The sequence below is a fragment of the Nomascus leucogenys genome, chromosome 8 (assembly GCF_006542625.1).
Source record: "Nomascus leucogenys isolate Asia chromosome 8, Asia_NLE_v1, whole genome shotgun sequence".
Taxonomy (NCBI): domain Eukaryota; kingdom Metazoa; phylum Chordata; class Mammalia; order Primates; family Hylobatidae; genus Nomascus; species Nomascus leucogenys.
Genome location: NC_044388.1, coordinates 79,323,497 through 79,344,910, shown reverse-complemented (window position 1 = coordinate 79,344,910; position 21,414 = coordinate 79,323,497). Strand labels below are relative to the sequence as shown.

Here is a 21,414-nt window from a genome sequence, read left to right as displayed (position 1 = left end):
CTTATACGCACTCCCAGACATACCCACGTCTAGCCTCTGACCCTGAACAGTTTCTCAGACCTTCAACCTCTTCCTGTTTCTTAGATGCACTGACCCCTAAACTCCTAACAGCTTGATAGAACTTCTTCCCCACGCCTACCTGCTGGGACCCTGTGATACACTGATTTTTGATTACTTCATGCTACCTAGACTTGACTGCCTCACTCTTGGGTTATTAGGTACTTAATACTGGTATCTTCAGCTCACATCTATGGTAATACCCGATTGCTTCAGAAAAACTCTTAATCACAGCTCCCTGCCCTGTGACTTTTCCCTGTCTTCCTGAATACAGGTTGTTTTTTCTCATTCACTAACTATATCCTGTCATTGGCTTTTACTCCTGCTGGCTTCTAATGCTTCTACCTTAATCTTTTTCTTCCATAGTGTCCTTGAAGTGGAGATTGCATTTTGAATTTGTAACGTCCCGAGAACCAGGATTGGTACTCCTACCCCCTGTGGAACAGCCCGAACCTACCACCTGGACAGGACCTGAGCAAGTACCTGTAGACACCTTCAGCTGGGACCTCCCCATCAAGGTGCTGCCTACCAGCCCCACCCTGGCCTCATATGCTGCCCCAGGCCCCAGCACCAGCACCATAACCATCTGAAACTGGCCCACCCTGGTGCTAGTTCCTTCCGGATACTGAGAACTCAGCACCTGGACTCTAATGGGACCCACTTTTTCCACCTGGGGTCCAATGTCGTGGACAGTGAGAGTCAGGCTTTCAGCTATAGCATTAATTTATTTATTCAGAATACATTGGCAGCTGCTAGTGGTTTCCCTGGAAGTGGCAGCAGCAGTGACCAGTCAGCAGATGGGTGATCAGTTGAGTTTAGCTGGAGTGGGGAGCAGAAGCCCCAGGAACAGGGGTGTTGGCTGAGCCCCATTCTGGGTCAGGCCCTCCCCCTTTGCAGGGCAGCCGAGGGTCAGATTTTTGCACCAAGGAGAACTGGCAGGTTCCTGCCTCCTGACGTACCTCACACCCAGCCGGGAAGTCGATGGGATGCTGGGACCTGGGGAACCAAGGATGGGGGAAGGAGTCAGCACAGTGAAAGGCTGCCTTTATCCCTGCCCACATATTCCCTCTCTCACAGCTTTCCCCGCTAGAGCCCCTTTCAGTGGCCCCTTGGTCCTCCTAACTAAGCTCTCACCTACCATACGTGGGCCATTTTGTTTTATAACAGGAGTATTTTCTGTCCAGGTCCACCCCAACCTCCCCTGATTTATAGCCTGAAGCCTTATCTTTCACACTAGTGTTGGTCCCTTCAGGTTTGGCCCATCTTGTATTGCTCTTCTGTTCATTCTTATATCACAGCAATCTAGTCATTCCCTGGTCATCCCTCAGTCACTCATATCAGAGTCATTCTCGCTGGCCATCTTTGGTCACTCACGTGTCACAGCAGCCCACGCCAACAGGATGCAGACAGGTGCAATGGAAACAGTCTTTGCGGAGCCAAGACTCGCCCAGGGTGAAATATTTCCCCTCATAGTGACAGGGGGCTAGGGAAGAACAGGAAATGTTAGTAGGTGTAGGAGTGCTGATGAGAGGCAGAGGCTCTTCTGGTCTGGGGTGGAGACAGTAAGTACGCACTATCCCTGTATTTAGTTTGTCTTTCCTGTTTCACAGCTGGAGGGAGCCTGGGTATTTTGACACAGGATCATCTGTAAGGCCCCATCCTCCCTGTGCTGTCTCTGCTGCTCTTCCATTCCTAACGCCTCACCCCACTTTACCTTGAGCTTGGAAGTAGCACTTGCTGTAGACTCCTGGGTGCTGGAGGAGTAGAGACATCACCAAGCAGATGATCCCCCAGCCTCCTAGGATCCCCTTGGCCTGTCCAGCCCAGAGCATCCTTAGGGCCATTGCTGCTGCACAGCCCTCTCGGACCCTTCTTGGCCTCTGCTCAGCTACTCTGGTCTTGACTCCTGGACTTTGCTTTGCGTTGCTCCTTGAGTCTTAGTTTTTCTCTTTCTCCCCTGGGCTCCTGTCTCACACTATCTCCCTGCCCTCTGCTCTCACAGGCTGGGGACGTTTATAAAGTGAGGACCCTGGCCCCCTGCTGAGTAGAGCTGGAAAAGCTGTAACTCTGTTTCCTGAGGTGAGGGCATGAAAACAAGAGGTCTAGCTTTAACAAGCTGTGAGAGCTGATTCATGCCCCGGCACAGCTAGAAGGAGGGAGGTGGCCATGGAGGGGGCACTGGACTGGGCACTTCCCCAGCAAGGAGGCAGGAGGGGTGAGGGCCCCCAGGTGGTCCCCAGATCTCTTCCCTGACCTGGAGAGAAGGAAGCATTCCACCTTCCCGCTTTCTCCCCCACTACCACCACCAGGGGTGTGTATGCTGGGATCCCTGCCTGGACCGGAGGGAGGCATTTCCTGGGGATGGTTAATCCTGTGCCCCAGCCAAACCCAGGAGCTGCAATAGGGTGCGACGGCCAGAGGCTCCAGGAGAGTGAGCAGGCACCTAGAGTGGAGACTGTTTCCCTCAGATCCTAGGGCAGGGTTTCCTTAATGTATCCAAGGAATAGGGCTGCCCCTCAGAGATGGTGGGGACGGTCTCTTTTCCTCAGGCATTCCAGAGGTGAACTGTCCATTGCTTATCACCTTCAAACATACAGCAGATGTGGGATCACCCCACATCTGGGGATGATTCTTTCCCCTTTCAGAGAGGAGCATCTCTAAGTGCCCTGATGGGATGAATCACTCCAGGTTCACAGAGGTGTCCTCTCTTTCCTCCCATATGTAATGGAGTGAGGTTTTTAGGAATTTATCATTTGGCATCCACTGAGTTTCCCACAGGTTCTGGAGGAGCCCAGGATGGATTATTGAGAGCATAGGCTGTAGAGACAGTCTTCTTGGATTCAGATCCTGACTCCACTTAGCTATGTAACCTGGTCAGATTACTTCACCTCTCTGAGCCTGTTTCCTCATCTATAAATTGGGGATAGTAATGCCAACTCATTGGGCTGTTATGAGGATTAACTGAGATAATGCGTGCAGTGCTCTTATCACCATCTCTGGTGCGTAAGCGTCAGGAAATAGCAGTTGCTGTGATTGGGGCTAAAGCTCGGAGGCAAAATGGGCGACATTCTTTTCTTTGAATGACATTAAGCAGTTTGTGCATAACTGAGGGCTTCTACTGGGGATGGCTGTCTCCTGGCATAGACCTCTGCACCTTTCACACTCATGCTCCTTGTCAGCAGTCCCCAACCTTTTTGGTACCAGGGACCGGTTTTGTGGAAAGCAATTTTTCTACCAGTGGATGGAGGGGGATAGCAGCAGGGGGATGATTTTGGGATGAAACTGTCCCATCTCAGATCATCAGGCATTAGATTCTCATAAGGAGCGTGCAACCTAGATCCCTTGCATGCGGAGTTCACAGTAGGTTTTGCACTCCTGTGAGAATCTAATGCCGCTGCCGATCTGCCAGGAGGAGGAGCTCAGGCGGTAATGCTCACTCGCCCGCCGCCCACCTCCTGCTTTGTGCTCCCGCTTCCTAACAGGCCACAGACTGGTACTGGCCTGTGACCTGGGGGTTGGAGACCCCTGCTCCATGTCACCTTTCCCACCTTTTTCAAAAACAGGTACCTCCAGGAGCATTTTGGTTTTGGCCCTTGTATTGACTTCCGAATGTCTAGTTTGAGAAACTGTTCCCAATAAGCCTTCTTCCCCCAGATCTGCACCCTCGCCTCTACCCTAGGACAAGGTGTCCTTTTCTCATCATCCTGCCAGGCTAACTTTAAGTCTCCTGCTTTTTCTTACTGGGATTCGGATCCATTTCTTCCCATCTCCGCTCATGTGAACTCTCCAGTTCTCCTTTCTCACCACTCTCCTGCTAGCCATCTCTTTGGCACTAAAGGCCCTGGTCAAATTGGATTTCTTTCATTTTTCCACACTTCAAAGACCCATGTTCCAGGTGTTCCCCATAGGGACAGTCTCTTTATTTGGTTTTTCTAAGTTTTCAGTCCCATTTACTCCAAGACTCACTCCCTGCCACCTAGTGCATCAGATACGGCTACTTCTGGCTGACTTTTCAAGGGGGGCCACCCTACCTGTCATCTCTTCACTGTTCAGAAATGACTGTGTCAGTGCACCTCAAACTCCCTTGCTGTCCTCTTCCAAGGAGACAGCTAAGGTGGATGGAGATGCAGAATGGACCTCACGTTCGCCCTAGTCAGGACTGATACCCTTTCCGTTTCAGAGGAGTGCCAAGAAAAAACTCACAGTTGAAACAGGGTGCTCTGAGTTCGGTTGCGGTGTGGGAGGCACGGCCTGGGCCTGCTCTCTGGGCTGGAGCAGGTGGATTCGAAGGCCTGTCTAGCACGAGGGCCCAAAGGTCTTGTTAGTGGCCAGTAGCTCTGCCGCCTTTCCCAGAGAGGGGGTCCAGCGGACACCCTGGAAGGCTGGGCCCTGGGCCACCTTCTGCTCATGCAAGCTAGAGCCAGCCCAATAGGGGGCGGATGTGAGTGGGGAGCTGGGGCTCATGAAGGTGGGGGTGATGCCGAAGGGGAAGGGAGCCCCAGTGGGGATTGGTGCGTGTGCGGAAACGGGAACCGAAGTGAGGGTTCATCGCCTGTAACGAAGATGAGGTAGGCATATAGGGGCTTCTGGAAAGCTAGAGGCTGGGCTGAGCCAGGAGTCCTCTCCCAGAGGTTGGGGGGCGGTGCAGAGGTGTGAGTCGAGCCCGCATGCGTGCCTGCTGGGGAGGGGGTGAGTGTTGAGGACCAGGCCCGCTGGGTCCTGGGGGCGCGGTGGCTGGCGCGCAGGTCCCGGAGGGGGCGGCTGGCGCGCACTACACGCTTGGGGACAAGGAAAACATCCGCCGGAGGCCCGGCCGGGCGGCGCTCCAGCCTCGGGGCAGGTGCGCGGAGAGGAAGTGAGAGCATTCCGGCCCCCCCGCCCCAACCCCGGCCGCTGGCCCTCCGGTGAGTCACAGCCGACCCCCGCCGCCGGAGGGAGAGGGTAGCTGCGGGCCAGAGCCCCGGAGGGTCTAGAGGAGCCAGGAGGGTTTCTGGGAGCAGAGGGTCACTTAGTGGGCTTCTGTCCTGGTGTCGCTACGGGCGCGAAACGGACACTGAACACAGTCTGACTGAATGGAGGCAGGTGGGGAGGGAGCCCCTGGGAGAACTTGGCGGGCCGAGAGCAGACCCCAGGGCAAGGAGGGGCCCCCGGGGGGGAAACAGGGAGTTGGGCAGGTGGCGAAGCCCAGAAAGAGAAGGGGAGCCGGGTTGATTGGGGTGACAGAGGAAGGAAGCACTCCAAGTTAGGCTTGGGAGAACTGAGGGACCTGAGGAGGGAGAAGGGAGACCAACATAGGGTGGGAAGGCGGAAATGGCCAAACCCCAGGCATCAGGTCTGTCCAGAGGCTGGCTAGACAGTGAAGGGTAGGTTTTAGGGAGTAGGGGGAGTTAAGATTATTTGGGTACATTTTGGGATTATTTGGTCTCACAGGTAGAAGGGAGCCTGCTGGTCTCTGTGTAACCTTGCTTAAAAGCAAGGTTGTCTGCGTCTTGGATTACTGTCTGCCATTCAGCCTTTGCCAAAAAATTTGGCACTGATCTGCACATTTTTATAGTCATTTAAAACTTTATGACTCTGTGTGTCAAATGATTTAAGTAATTTTGGTGGATTTTTTTAAAATAAAAAATAAAAATAGAAAAGTTGCACAATTTAATTCAATATTTGACTTAAAACCAAAAGTAAGGCTCTCAGATAGGTAATATGGTATTGAGCCTTTTTCTTGTTTGGCTTTTGTGCCATTTTCCCCTCACTGACTTGATTGAATTCTTTGTGGCTGATGCCTCAGTGTTTCTGGATCAGTAGTGCTGCACTTCCACTTTTCCTCTCCCTCATTTTACTGTCTTTATTTTTAACCTTTTTTCTGTGTAGCCCTCTAACCTACCCTATATATTTTGAACCAAGTGAAACATTTCTTGGAATGGGAGCCTTGGACTACAGTATGCAAAGACAAACAACTCACAGTTTTAGCATATATGTTAGGCTACTATCTTCTGTGGATGTGTATGTAATTATACAGTTTCTGTATTTATCCTGTGGCTGATAGAAAAAGTTAAAGCTGTTTAATTCACCGTAGTATTTCTACAACACAGCAATTTATTAGTCTGACTTCTCTTCTAAAATCAACACTAAAATGGTATTTTGTACTTGTCTCAGAGACACTAATTCTGTCGTGATCCTTATGATCTGTGTTATGTTGGGCCAAAGGTGATTACTTTATAAATTATAAAGATCCTTAAACTCTGCATTGCCTTTGGTCCCAAACAAGCAAACCTGGGTCAATTAATGAAAAAAAAAAGAAAATGTCTTACTTTGGGCCCTGTTGCATTCTCCCGTGCTGTTTTAGCCCCAGCCCTACTCTATTCCCAGTGGCCTTTGCCTTCATTCCTTCTTTGCTCTGCTGGGCATCTTGAGAGGAAAACTTCACACCAACTTCCTCTACTATAAATTCTCTCCCTCCTCTCAACTCTACACTTCTCTTTGCCAACCTACACCACTACTACTTCACTGATTTTTTTTTTAAAGCCCACAGTGCTTTCTGGCTGTTTTCCACCTTTAACACTCTTGTGTTGAAATCTTCCCTTTTTCCTCCTTTCTCTTTAGTAAGACCTCAGGTTTTTAAAAAAGCTAGGCTTGATTGTTTATTCTGCATGGTCCACTTCTGCCTTCCTTCCTCTTCTATTACCCTTTTCTTATTCTAGACTGTTTTTAAACTCAGTTATGCTTGCTTTCACCAAAGCCTTAACCTTTCCTGTGATTAGAAAAAGATGCTTATGTTTCCATTACTTTTCCTACAAGAAAACACATTCTCAAATTCATATCCACTTCAAACTCTCCCAACGTTTTGCATCCAGAAGCGTAAAGTGGCCATTATCGTGAAGTCCACTGAGTGACCATTTAAGCTTGGTGTTATGCCACACGCTGTATAGTGAATTTCATAATCCTGGTGCCAGATTTCTAAATTATTACAGACAATAGATGATGGGCCAGGCACAGTGGCTCACACCTGTAATCCCAACACTTGGGGAGGCCAAGGCAGGCAGATTGCTTGAGACCAGGAGTTCGAGACCAGCCTGGCCAACATGGTGAAACCCTGTCTCTAAAAATACAAAAATTAGCTGGGCATGGTGGCGCGTGCCTGTAATCCCAGCTACTCCAGAAGCTGGGATGGGAGAATCACTGGAACCTGGGAGGCTGAGGCTCCAGTGAGCTGAGATTGCATCACTGCACTGCACTCCAGCCTGGGTGACAGAGTGAGACCCTGTCTCCAAAAAAAAAAAAAAAGAACTCTTTGATATGAAATTGAAATTGCTTCTCCACTTTCCCTTCCCTCTCGTGATCTCTCTTCAGTAAAACCAATATGCATTTTTCTGGACTCACCTATCTTGGGGGTGATTAGGAGTAGAGGGTTGTAAATACTTACAATTTCTTTCCTTTCTGATATAATTCTTGACCTCCTTCTAGAAGTCCTGTCGTCTTTGCTGGAGAATTTTTATTTAAGCATTCTTTTGTAGAAGAATCTCTAATGTCCTTTTTTCATGCAGATCTACACTTGATGAATCCTAAAGCTACTTCTACACAATTCCTTTACATTTTTCCTTTTTTTTTTCATTTTTTGTGTCTGTTATTTTTCATGGGTTTATCATCTCTTTACAAATGGGCTGCATCCACTGAGGGGCAGTGTTGATTTCCCACTGCTGTCACTCAGCGCCTCAGCCTCCCTTGATCCCTTTTTTGGTTCACCCTTGTTGCCCATACTTACTCTCCTTTATTGTCTGTTCTAGTCTTCTCCTTTTCTATCTCTTTAATGAAATTCACTATTTTAAAAAAGATTTCTGGGGTCTCAAAAGTTTTTCAGGGGATCTCACATAAGTCTTTGCATTGTGACCTAAACTGTGTAGCACTGATTTCCAATGGATTGGGGCTGATGGGCGGGGTGGGGCGGGGTGGGGGGGCGTTGTTGGGAGAGCAGAATATCCTCATGTACAGAGTTTCTCAGCTGTGACACTGTTAACATTTTGGAGGATAATCCTTTGTTGTGGGGGGCTGTCCTGTGCGTTGTAGGATGCTTAGCAGCTGCTCAGTAGATGCCAATGATGTTATCTCAGTTGTGACAACCAAAATGTCTCCAAATCCTGCCAAATGTTCCTGGAAGACAAAATATACCCTCTACCCCAGTGTAGAGAATTACTGTACTAGAATATCAGCTTTTTGAAATTGATTAAATGGTTATACTTTCTCTTCCCAACTGCTGATTTATAGCTGGAATTTTAAAAGTGTGGTCTTTGACTTACTTGGTAGGTGGTAGCTTCTTAAAATTGCAGGTTCCTGAGCTTATCCTAGACCTACGGAATCAGAAACGCTGAAGGTAGAACCCAGAGATCTGATTTTTACAAGACACTACCTTCCCACCCCCAACCAGGTAATTCTTCTGCCCTAGGCTTGACCCTGCTGTGGCATAACTGCTGCATTATCTACATTTTTTTTCCCTGCAAGTCTTCCTGGTGTTTCAGCTTTGCTTCCGCTTTTGGCCCCATGATGCCAACACAAATAAGGAGGCCTCAGGTTACCAAGACAACTGGAGCACAGGAAACTGTACGGGCTCAGTGCTCCCACAGGCATCACAGACTGTGGCTATGCTGGCTTGCTTTCTCCTTAGGGACTCAGCCATACTTCCTTTTCCCCATCCCCCAAACTACCCAGACTGGCAGATACTGAGACCCAAGCCACAGATCCTGATTTCACAGACCTGGTAGTAGATTTATGGGGTGGGTAGTATAAAGAATGTTGAATGAAGATTTCCTTCTAGCATTGATATTTCATGTTATTTTGGTGATAATTGAATTTGTAATCATGAGAACTACATTTCCCTGGGAGTTGGTTGTTAGATGCAAGCTTTGGAATCAGGATGCTTCTCTTTATTTATGTTATTTATGCCTGCTTCACTGGACCTTGAGTCTTAGATGTTTTTGCATCCCTAGCTAAATGTCTTTACAATTTGCTTTGGGCCGAAAGGTTTGGCAATCTACTTCTAGTACACTGGAAGCAGCTAATGTTTAGCAAGAAAAGAATATTTTTAGGGCCAGGTGCAGTGGCTCATGCCTGTAATCCCAGCACTTTGGGAACATGAGGCAGGTGGATTGCTTGAGTCCAGGAGTTCAAGACCTGCCTGGGTAACATGACAAAACCCTGTCTCTACAAAAAAGAATACAGAAATTAGCCAGGTGTGGTGGTGCCCTCCTGTAGTCTCAGCTACTTGGGATGCTCAGGTGAGAGAATCACTTGAGCCTGGGAGGTCGATGCTGCAGTGAGCCATGATTGTGCCACTGCACTTCAGCCTGGGTGACAGAGCAAGACCCTGTCTCAAAACAAACAAAAACAAAAACAACCCAAAAAACCAAAAACAACCAAATAATGAATTTGGGTTCTGTTTACACTTAGTTATCAAAGCTAGTCATTTTTTAAAGGAGGATCATCTGGCTTGATTAATTAAGTTTCTTTAAAGCCATGAATAAATGAAAACCTACTTGCACTTAGATGCTTAAAAATACTGACTCTGGCTGGGTGTGGTGGCTCACACCTGTAATCCCAGCACTTTGGGAGGCTGAGGCAGGCAGATCACTTGAGGTCAGGAGTTCGAGACCAGCCTGGTCAACATGGTGAAACCCCTGTCTACCAAAAATACAAAAAATTAACCAGGCATGGTGGCACATGCCTGTCATCCCAGCTGAGGCAGGAGAATCACTTGAACCTGAGGCAGAGGTTGCAGTGAGGTGAGATCAGTGTGAGATTCTGTTAAAAAAAAAAAAAAATTCAACTTGAACCAAAATAGGAGCAGGCTGCCTCCATGGGACATTCATGTCATGCCAGAGCAAGAGAGAATACAGGGAAATAAGGCAGACATGGTAGCTGTCCTCAGACAATTGAAGGACTGTCTTGATGAAGGAGCAATTAGATTTACTTGGTTTAGTTCCAGAAGATAGATTAAGAACTTTTATTTAGTGATGGAGGACAAATTTTGGCTTGATAAGGAAGAACTTTTGACTCATTTGAGGACCCCAAAGTGGAATGAACTGAATTGTTAGGCAGTAAATTGTGGCCATATTGTTTATATAGAGGTTAGATGACCGTTTGCACAAGGGTTAGATGAGGTTTTAGACATTAAATTGGGTTCAACCTGCAAGGAGAAGCAGGCAGATTTAGGAAAAGTCAATTCGCCCTTTCCGTCATGTGGTTCTGTGGCACTATTAAATTCATTATTATTTTTCTAGGCACCTCTGTCAATTTTATCCCCTCAAGTAATTGGTAATAGAGTTGATAGTAAAGTCTTTAGAGATTTCTCAAACTTTGTTCCTCAGCCCTCTGGAGATTTCTGAAGGATGCCTCAGAAGTGGCTGAGAAGGGTGAAATGAAGGCTAGCTGGGGCTCTGAGCCCTTTACCTATGCTTCAACCAGAACAATCTTGCTTTTATTTGTTTTACAAATTAAACCTACTGGCTTCCTTGAAGATTTTCTTTTTAACAGAAAAAAAAATAGTTCTGCTGTTAAAAAATAAAGTTAAAGGCTCTGATATTTCAAGGTGTTCCTTTTATTGACAGGGAAACTGAGATATGGAAGAAGTGTCTTGCCAAAGGTCCCACAGCTAGTAAATTTCAGAGCTGGGATTCAAATCTAGCTCTTCTAGTTCAAATCTTTTCTTTCTTCCACTCTACAAGTCTGCCTTGTTAGAATTCAGTAAAACCTTCGCTCCATTCTACTGGCCACCACTGTAATCCGGAATCTCATTTCTTCTAATCTACTATTCTGTATTAGCCACTTAACTAGTCTCCTTGCTGTCTAATTCTGTTCTATGTTATATGTACTGTTGCCATTTTATTCTTCTTGGAACATTGTTTTCATCCTGAGATTTCCCTGTTTAAGAATTCTCCCTATGTCTTAGAACTTTTCAGGCTAGCCTTGTGTTAGCATTCTTTAGGATCCTCATTGTTCCGCTGAATGTGAGCCTAAATCCATCCTATTATGAGTAATTAATGGGCTATATAATAGTGAGATTAACTGAGTCCCTCCCTGTTCCTAGACTTCACCTTTGGCAGGATTTTCATGTGTACAGTTTTAATCAGGCATGACAAGAAGATACAAGAGAAATAGAAAATCACAGCCCATAAAAAGCAAGTTATATAATAATATGAATAATATAATCCTATTTATATCTCACATGCATGCATTTTTTAAAACAAGAATGAGATATATAGAAATTGCCTGGAAGAAAATGCATCAGACTGGGCGCGATGGCTCACACCTGTAATCCCAGCACTTTGGGAGGCCAAGGCAGGCAGATCACCTGAGGTCAGGAGTTCGACACCAGCCTGGCCAAGATGGCGAAACCCTGTCTCTACTAAAAATACAAAAATTAGCCGAGTGTGGTGGTGTATGCCTGTTATCCTAGCTACATGGGAGGCTGAGGCAGGAGAATCGCTTGAACCTGGGAGATGGAAATTGCAGTGAGTCAAGATCTTGCCACTGCATTCCAGTTTGGGCAACAGAGTGAGACTCCATCTCAAAAAAAAAAAAAAAAAAAAAAAAGAAAGAAAAAGCACATCAGACTGATGACAGACATTAACTCTGATAAGAGAGATTGAGAAAGGAGAGGAGGGGAGGAAGAGGGACTTCCTTTTTTTACTCAGGAGGCTGAGGTGGGAGGATGGCTTGAGGCTAGGAGGTTGAGGCTAGGAGGTTGAGGCTGTAGTGGACCATGATCATGCCACCACACTCAGCCTGGGAGACAGAGTGAGACCCTGTCTTGAAAATAAAATAAAATAAAAAGAAGAAAAAAAAAAGAAGAAGAAGAAGTGAAGTGTTTGTTTTCCCACAGTGGAGATCTTTTGAAGCATTATCCTTTTGGGAAAAGGTTAATTTCAATTCTTAGAGCTTAGTCTGATTTTTAAAAATTTGACTTAAGCTAATGATGAGAAGTGTGCATATTCACACTCTAACTTCTGTGGATTGGATAACAACCTCCATTTCCACTGGACAGAGAACTCGTTTTTCTGGTATGTTTCAGAAGGCTAATGGAGCAAAGATAACCTCATATTACCAATGGGCTGCTTAATCTCTATAATGATTTGTTGGCCAGCTACTATTGATAACAAAAAATACTTTTAAATAACTTTCAAAATACTTTGTTCAACTTATTGAAATATAATTTATATACAGGAAGATGTACCCATTTAAAATGTACAATTCAGTGAGTTTTAGCAGACGTATATACCTGTGCAATCATCTTCCCAATCAAGATATAGAACATCTCTGTCACAACCCACCGCTGCCCCCAAATTTCCTTATTACCCTTTGCATTTACTCCCTACTCATTGCAATCCACACTGATCTGGTTTCTATCACTGTAGCTTTGTTTTGTAGAGTTTCGTGTAAATGGAGTCACAGAGTATGTATTCTGCATTTGGCTTCTTTAACTCAGCACACTGTTTTTGATATTTATTCATGTTTTTTATGTATATTAATAGTTTGGCCAGGCACGATGGCTCACTCCTGTAATCCCAGCACTTTGGGATGCTGAGGTTGGCGGATCATGGGAGGTCAGGAGTTTGAGGCCAGCCTGGCCAACATGGTGAAACCCTGTCTTCACTGAAAATACAAAAACTAGCCAGGCGTGATGGTGTACGCCTGTAGTCCCAGCTACTCAGGAGGCTGAGGCAGGAGGATCTCTTGAACTCAGGAGACAGATTGCAATGAGCCAAGATGGCGCCACTGCATCTAGCCTGCCAACAGAGTGAGACTCCATCTCAAAAAAAAAAAAAAAAAATTGTCCATTTTTATTGCTGAGCAATAATTCATTGTATGGACATATAGCCGTTTGTTTATTCATTCATCTGATGATGGCTATTTGGGCTGTTTTCCACTTTTTTGGAAGCTGCTATGAACACTCACATTTAAGTCTTTGTGGACATATGTTTGCATTTTTTTAAGATAAATACCTAGGAGTGAAATCTTAAATCTTGTTGTAAGTGAATATTTTACTTGATAAATAAAAAACTGCCAGTTTGGTGCAGTGGCTCATGCCTGTAATCCCAGCACTTTGGGAGGCCGAAGCAGGCAGATTGCTTGAGTCCAGGAGTTCGAGACCAGCTTGGACAACATGGTGAAACCTCATCTCTACAAAAAATAGGAAAATTAGCTGAGTGTGGTGGCCCCGACCTGTAGTCTGAGCTACTCGGGAAGCTGAGGTGGTAGGATCATCTGAGTCTAGGAGGCGGAGGTTGCAGTGAGCCATGATCTTGCTGCTGCACTCCAGCCTGGGTAACAGAGCATGACCCTGTCTCAAAAAAAAAAAATTACTGATTTATTAATAAAATAAGATAAATTTTTAAAAAAGAGAAGTGCCATACTGTTTTCCAAAGCATCTGTACAATTTTCCACTTACCAGCATTATATGAGAGTTCCAGTTGCTTTGCATCCTTGTCAGCACTTAGTTTGTCAGTTTCTTTCTTTTTTTTTTTTTTTTTTTTGAGACGGAGTCTCACTCTGTTGCCCAGGCTGGAGTGCAGTGGCACAATCTCGGCTCACTGCAAGCTCCGCCTCCCAGGTTCACGCCATTCTCCTGCCTCAGCCTCCTGAGTAGCTGGGACTACAGGTGCCCGTCACCACGCCTGACTAATTTTTTGTATTTTTAGTAGAGATGGGGTTTCACCATGTTAGCCAGGATGGTCTCGATCTCTTGACCTCGTGATCTGCCTGCCTTGGCCTCCCAAAGTGCTGGGATTACAGGCGTGAGCCACCGTGCCGGCCTTAGTATTGTCAGTTAAAAAAAAAAAAAAAATCACTCTAGTAGGTGTGTAGTGCTGCCTCATTGTGGTTTTAATTTGCATTTTCCTAATGTTTAATGACATTGAGCATCTTTTTATGTGCTTTCTTGTCACTAGTATCTCATATTTGGTGAAATCTATTCAAATAATTTGCTCATTTAAAAAACTGGAATGTTTGGCTTCTTGTTACGGAGTTTTAAGAGTTCTTTATGTGTTCTAGATACAAGTCCTTTGTGAGTATATGAATTAAAAATATTTTCCCCCAGTTGGTGGCTTGCCTTTTTATTTCCTTTATAGTGTCTTTTGAGGAGCAGAAGTTTTAAATTTTGGTGAAGCCTAATTTTTTGCTTTTTTCTTGTATGGCTAGTGTTTTTTGTATCCTGCATAAGAAATCTTCCCTTACACCAGGTCACAAAGGTTTTTTTCCTACATTTTCTCCTGTATCTAAAAGTTTTATGATTTCAGCTTTTACATTTAGGTCTTTTATGTCTATGATCCATTTTGATCGCATGCTTAATTTTGTTCTCACTGCACAAAAGACACAGTAGGAAAAGAAGAATCTGGAATAAAGATGACTGCCTCTTTCAAAAGACAGACAGGTTGTAGAATAGAAATATTAAACTTTTGTTCTGTGTATTATCTTCATCTAATATTGACTAAGTAGTAACTGTTCAGTAGTAAAATATATATAGATTACCTACTCTGAGTCAGGCACTGGACATACAGTAATGAAAACACTAGACAATGTCCTTGCTCCCTTAGAGTTTATATTTGAGTGGGCGAAATTGTGTTTTTATTATAATGAGCATCCATTGTATATATGGTAAAGTCAAGAAAAATGTTTTTGCCTCTCTGTGATTTCTCAAAACCTCAGTTGAAGGAAGCATTTGAGATTGTTGATAATCTTCTTAATATTATTGTATGATAGAGCATGAACCTCTTTCCAAAAAGAGTCACTGATCTAAAGAGAAAAGGGAATCTGGGGCTGCATACAGCCAACTATAATACAATGTGTCATGTGATAGAGCAGTACTGGATGCAGAATCATATCAAATGATCTCATGTTCCTGTTACTGTTGAGGTGTAATGACCAGACTTAATGCTGTTTTCTTTGGTTTAAGCAAATTGGGTTTTTTTTTTTTGCCAAAAGAGTTCATTAATACTACATTTAGAGAACTCTTAGATCTCTTTTCTGACAGCCAGAGGACCAGATACCTTCTATAATTAGCCATTCATGTGTTCCTTAAAATGAGTCATACTTTTTGTGTTAATGATACCACCATTCTTCAAGCCACTTCAAGTATCAAAAATAAGTTCTATTTACTATTAACATTTATAAACTAATACCAATATTAAATAGCCAAATAATAAATAGTGTTAAATCAGAGCAGGATGAGCTCCATGATCTAGTCTTGGATGATGAGTAGGATTTCAGTAGATACAAATAAAGAGGGCAGATTAATTTATATTGATGGATTTAAGAAAAAATATTACATCAGCAAATACGTTATTCATGGCTTGATTCCTTTATCATCTATCCATAGCAGACATCATTAAATTCATCATGGCATTCTTTCTTGCTGAGCCTGGACATAGCCTGATAAGACTAGAACTAGATAATAGGAAAAGAAATGTAGACATTAAATTGACATTTGTTGTTGTTGTTGTTTTGCACTCTGTCGCCCAGGCTGGAGTGCAGTGGTACGATCTCAGCTCACTGCAACCTCCGCCTCCCAGGTTCAAGTGATTCTTGTGCCTCAGCCTGAGTAGCTGGGATTACAGGTGCCCACCGTGACACCCAGCTAAGTTTTTGTATTTTTAGTAGTTACAGGGTTTCGCTATGTTGGCCAGACTGGTCTCCAATTCCTGATCTCAGGTGATCCGCCTGCCTCAGCCTCCCAAATTGCTGGGGTTACAGGCATGAGCCACTGTGCCTGGCCATATTTTTTTTTTTTTTAAGACAAGGTCTGGCTCTGTCGCCCAAGTTGGAGTGCAGTGGCTCACTGCATCCTCCCACCTCACCCTCCTGAGTAGCTGGGACCACAAGCATGTGCCACCACTCCTGGCTAATTTTTGTCTTTTTTGTAGAGATGAGGTTTCACCATGATGCCCAGGCTGGTCTTGAACTCCTGAGCTCAAGCGATCCGCCTACCTTGGCCTCCCAGCATTCAGGGATTACAGATGTGAGCCACTGTGCCTGGCCGTGGAGAGGTTATTTTGAAAGAGAAATCAGTGAGACTTTATGGAGATGTCTGACCCTGGAGGTCAAGATGTGGGGCATTCCCTGTGTGCAACAGGGAAGCCCTTGGCACAGAGACTATGAAGGGTTTCTGTTGCATGCATCTGAGGGGTGCAATAGGTATCACAACCACACTCAGAAAAAATAGTGCCGGGGAAGACGGTGCAATTTATTCTGCCAGAGGGTACCACTCAGGCTATCTCCAGGCTGAGAGAGACCCTGGAGTTATACTACAACAGAGCTGGACCCTGGTTGCCAGCAGAGTAAGCAGCAAACAGGGGCAAAGGAACATTGGCCTGGAGATGTTAAGAAGCTGGAGGAGCACTTCCTCAAGGGTTGCAACTTTTTCCTGCTGCTATGAAGTCCCCTTCCCCTGATATATCCAAATCCATCTCAGGTAGATAAGCAGGAGAGGGGTTGCTATCTGAGAGACTGAGCAGTTTTTATTCAAGAGAGTCTGAGCAGTACCTAAAAAGACATTAAATGATCAGATAGGACTATGTTAAACTGGTTTGGGGGCTTATGAGGGACAATGTAGGCAACTGTAAAGATGCACAAGATCTTCATGTGAGTAGAGGCTGCCCTCAGCTCACCCACCACTTTCGATAAAGTGAGGCAGGACTGAATGTGGAATGAGGCAGGCCTGTTTATTGTGTCCAAGAGGGACTGATTGGGCCCATTTGAGATAAGTTAGGTAGCAAGCGGCCTAGCTGAGCAGGGGCTAGGTGCATGCACACAGCTGCAGGGGCACTGCGTACCCATGTGTACCTGCCTCAGCACCACCAGTGTCACAGCCCTGGCTGCACCCATTGCCAAGGAAGAAAGAACCATGTGGTTGAAACACTTCTACTGTACCTGGCCCTGTCAAACTTGGGAGGACAGGTTCTTGTCTTGTTGTCCTTGATGCTGTTTCCATCAGCATCCACCTGTTATCTCTCCTCACCCTGAGGAGCTCAACCCACCCTGATTTTGTCATTCATTTTTTTTTCTCATTCACTCATTCGGTTATTGAGTCTGTTATGCCATATACTGTGCTAGGCACTGAGGACACAGTATTTTGTAGAGATAAGGGAATAAACACACATGAATACAATGAAGTTTGAACAATATTAAGCTTCAGAAATATTACTGAGAAAATACAGAGTCTTGAATTGGAGTGCACATTTTTGGGGGAACATAGTTTGTAAAGGAAGTAGGAAGGTTTGTGCTGTGATCTAATAATGATTTTGAGGTAATCAAATGAAAAGTCAGAAGAAAGTTTCAGGCAGAAGGAACAACATGTGCAAAGAAGACAGAGATTAAAGGAACAAAAGTTCAGTGTGTCTAGAGTGTAGAGGGTGAAGAAGAGGGATGTGATGTGAGATGAGGCTGAAGAGGCAGGGACCTGACCATGGGGCACCTTGAAATTCAGGATCAATTGTTTGTATTTCATCCTAAGCACAATGGGAAGCTATTCAAGAGTTTTATGCAGAGGATTGACTTTGCCAGCACTGCATTTTAAAAAAAAAGAATTTAAAAAATTTTAATATAGTTCAAATCTGCATGTCTGGTTCATTTCAGCTCCTTCACTGCCAAACCTGGGGGAAGGGACTGCTTCAGTTTCTCTGCCTAAGATTCTTACCAGCACTGCATTTTGAATGTTTTATAGTGTGGATTGGAGTGGATCAACACTAGATGCTGGGAGACAAGTTAAGGGATTGTTAATTAGTCCAGGTGAAGGATGATGGTGGTTTGAACTGCATAGGGTAGAGGTAGGTAGAGAAGATAGATTTGGGGCATATTTTGGAGGTATGTTCAGCAAGGCTTAGATGTGGAGAGTAGTGAGGGAGCTGGAGAATTCAAGGATAACTGAGGTTTTTTGTTGAGCACCTGTGTGGATGATATGTCCTTTGCTGAGTAGGAGAACATTGGGTGGGAAGATATTTTGGAGGGAAATCATGTGTCTTGTTTGGATGTTGAGTTCAAAGTTCTTACAAGACCATCAAGTGAAGATATCCTGTGGGCAATTAGATATATGATTTGAAAGCTGATAGAAATGGACTAGCAATTCATTCTTGGCACATAGAAGTTGGTTACTGGAGCAATGGGCATAGGTATTACCATAGAGAGAGAGAGAGAGAGAGAGACAGAGGGAGAGAGAGAGAGAGAGTTGAGTGGAAAACAAAACCTAGAATAGATCCCTGAGGATCATCTATCAATCCAGGGGCAGGTAGAGAAGGAAGAGTCGGTAAGAGACTGAGAAAGAGCTGCTAGCTGGTTGGAAGAAGCCTGGACAGTGTGGTGTCACGGAGGGTGTACCACTACAGTCAGCTGTAGGGGAGTGTCAGAGTGTCTGGCTGCACTACTGGAGATGCTCAGGTTACTTATAATAATTGAATGAGTGAGTAGGCTACAGAGGATCAGAGGAGCACACCTGGAGCTCCCAGCCTCCGCTAAGCATCTCCCTAATAAACACAGCAGCCTTCTGCCTGTCAATTCGGAAGAAAACCTGAACTCCAGGAAGTAGCAGGGGTTCAGAGGAAAGAGCAGGTGCTCACACAGGTGTATTATACCTTCAAGGTAAACCTTTAACCTGGTGAGGTTTGGTAGGATCAGAGTGAATTTCAGTCTCTGGATCTGAAGCATCCTATTAATTTTGTTGCCCTCTTATCACTTTCTAGAAGCTGACCTTACTTTTTTTTCTGTCTTTGCGTCTATCTTTGCCCCTCTGATTCTCTAGCCCAGTTGATTCTCCTTGGCTCTTGATCTTAGTTTAGTTTGGCTAGCACTCCTTTTCTGAGGAACAACTTCCATAACAAATATTTATAGTAACCCCTCTGCTTGGCTGGCAAGTCCCGGAACCTGTGTCCTTACGCACCGTCCTAAAAAGCAGTCACCCCGGAGCACAGCCAGCTTTATTGGCCTAGATACGATTAGATGCTTCCTTTAGCCCTTCCGGAGGTGTTAGTGGTTCTGAGTCTTGGAAGTTCGTTCTCCTTAACCGTCTCCTTCTCTCCTGTTTTACTTGTCTGAAATATATTTATTAGCTAGATGTTAAGGTTAGTAGTTCTACCCTTCAGTGAAGATTGATGAAAAATTAGCCCAAAATTGCTGTCTTCTAATTCCAAAAATCTATAATCTCTGTGTTCTGTGAATTGGGTCTGAGGCTAGCTCTTAGCTTATTTCAGGACCTAAATTTAACATACCCTGGGTTTAAGTGGTGGCTTGTAATTTCTATGTAGGAGAAGCTTAAGGGGAGAAATCTGATTGGAAGAGAAGGGAGGCAGTTAGGTTTGCCTTAAAGCTGAGTACACAAGAGTAATCTGATCAGCTGGCTGGGACTAACTGCCAGAAAAATTAAAAAACAAAGATGTGATTGATAAAAATGTGTACTTTGTTCATGTAAGCGAGTTTTAAAAATGTAGACTCTAAGACCTTTTTTCTCTACCTTCCGTTGGCCAATTATTGCATTTACATAGTTTCTTCCTTCCTTCCCCAAACAAGGTATAACACCATAAACCTGAGAATTTTAAACACGTGCTTTGCTCACTTTTTTTCTATTTATGTATTATTTTTATTTGGTTTGCTTTTGGGGGAGGGGAGGCAGGAGTTGCCATTTGTGGCAACAACTCTTCCTCAAATCTTCCAAGCAATCTTTTCCTTGGGGAGTTGTACTACAAAATTCTATTAATTACTGTTGTGCAATATCGAGATACCTTACATATGTAGCAACAATGACACGTATGCTCACACCCAGTGAAATAAGGTCATTTTCTACTGTCAGTTATATGCATCAAGGTGACAGGTGATGGCATGGTTATGGATTAACTCACCAAGGAAATGAGTGTGGAAAGAAGAATGCAGAAATCTGAGGACTAGAGCCTGGAGATAGGGAGCTTCAAGCTCAGAGGAAGAAGAGGATCTTCGTCATGGGGAGACATCAGCTGGATATTGAGATGGAAGGATGACTATGAGTATGAGCTATTATAGAAACCATGGTAAGAGTTTTAAGTAGATGACAGTAACATCAAGTGTGACTGATGTGTAACTGGAGGAACTTACTGTCATATGCAAACTAAGAACTCCACTGTATTCTTCTTCATCCAGATCATTTGTAAAAATTTTACACTAGACTACTCAATTCTATTCAACAAATATTTTTTGAGCTGCATACTAACTGTGGTGGGGTTGTATAAAAGAGCTATAAAGTTGTGTTTTAAAGTAATATGTCTTTATAAACAAATATGCTGGTAATTTATACATAAAACTCGCAAACTTTACTGGTGTATTTGTTAAGTAGAGACTACAGACTTTTTTCAGTGACATTTACAAAAAGTCCTTTGGTATGCTTTTATCCTTGTGGTATCTTTAAAAAAACCGCATATATAGCTTCTTATTACACAAGTAATACATAATTATTGAAAAATACAGCCAGGCACGGTGGCTCACACCTGTAATCCCAGCACTTTGGGAGGCTCAGTCGGGAGGATCACTTGAGCCCAGGAGTTCAAGACTAGCCTGGGCAACATAGTGAGACCTTGTCTCTACGAAAAATAAAAAACAGATAATCTGGTGTGGTGGTGAATGCCTATAGTCCCAGCTACTCGGGAGGCTGAGGCAGGAGGATTGCTTGAGCCCAGGAGGTTGAGCCTGTGGTGAGCCGAGATCGCACTACTGCCCCTCAGCCTGGGTGACAGAGTGAGACCCTGTCTTAAGTAAAAAGAAAGAAAAGAAAAGAAAAGAAATATATATATATATATAAATATATATATAATATACATATATAAATATACATATATATGTATATAATATGTATATATATATATATATATATATATATATATAAATTCTAACACATACTATTCCTAAAGAGACAGTCACTCTTAACATTTTGATTTATACTGTTGCAGGTTTCCTTTTTCTTTCTTTTTGAGATGGAGGCTTCCTCTGTCACCCAGGCTGGAATGCACTGGTGCTATCTTGGCTCACTGCAACCTCTGCCTCCTGGATTCAAGCAATTCTCCTGCCACAGCCTCCCAAGTAGCTGCGACTACAGGCGTGTGCCACTAGGCCTGGCTAATTTTTGTGTTTTTAGTAGAGATGAGGTTTCACCATGTTGGCCAGGCTGGTCTCGAATTCCTGACCTCAGATGATCCACCCACCTTGGCCTCCCAAAATGCTGGGATTACAGGCATGAGCCACCGAGCCCAGCCCCAGGTTTCTTTTTAAAAATTATTTATTTATTTAATTTTTAAAATAAATAAAAGAGACGGGGTCTTGCTATGTTGCCCAGGCTGGTCTTGAACTCTTGGGCTCAAGCAA

The 21,414-nt window shown here is 44.3% G+C and overlaps 2 protein-coding genes across 4 annotated transcripts in view; one reads left to right on the top strand and one right to left on the bottom strand.

The window, feature by feature from the left end:
* The window catches only part of RGP1 (RGP1 homolog, RAB6A GEF complex partner 1), a 38,742-nt gene that overhangs the window by 2,924 nt on the left and 14,404 nt on the right, over window positions 1-21,414 (top strand). For 2 of the 3 annotated variants that reach the window (XR_004031389.1, XR_004031390.1), the window contains one exon: window positions 424-4,625. Coding sequence is in view for 1 of the 3 variants with exons in the window: in XM_030817486.1 (XP_030673346.1) it covers window positions 424-647 (224 nt within the window). In the remaining 2 variants the exon portion in view is untranslated. Of the gene's footprint in view, window positions 1-423; window positions 5,671-21,414 lie in introns of those variants that run through there. The other variant, XM_030817486.1, reaches the window with a different exon arrangement.
* On the bottom strand, window positions 763-1,927 carry MSMP (microseminoprotein, prostate associated). Its single transcript, XM_003263354.2, has 3 exons — window positions 1,772-1,927; window positions 1,432-1,540; window positions 763-1,053 (listed from the first exon to the last, which is right to left on the bottom strand). Exons 1-3 carry the CDS (start codon window positions 1,899-1,901, stop codon window positions 873-875), a joined length of 420 nt encoding a protein of 139 aa, XP_003263402.1. The 5' UTR covers window positions 1,902-1,927; the 3' UTR covers window positions 763-872.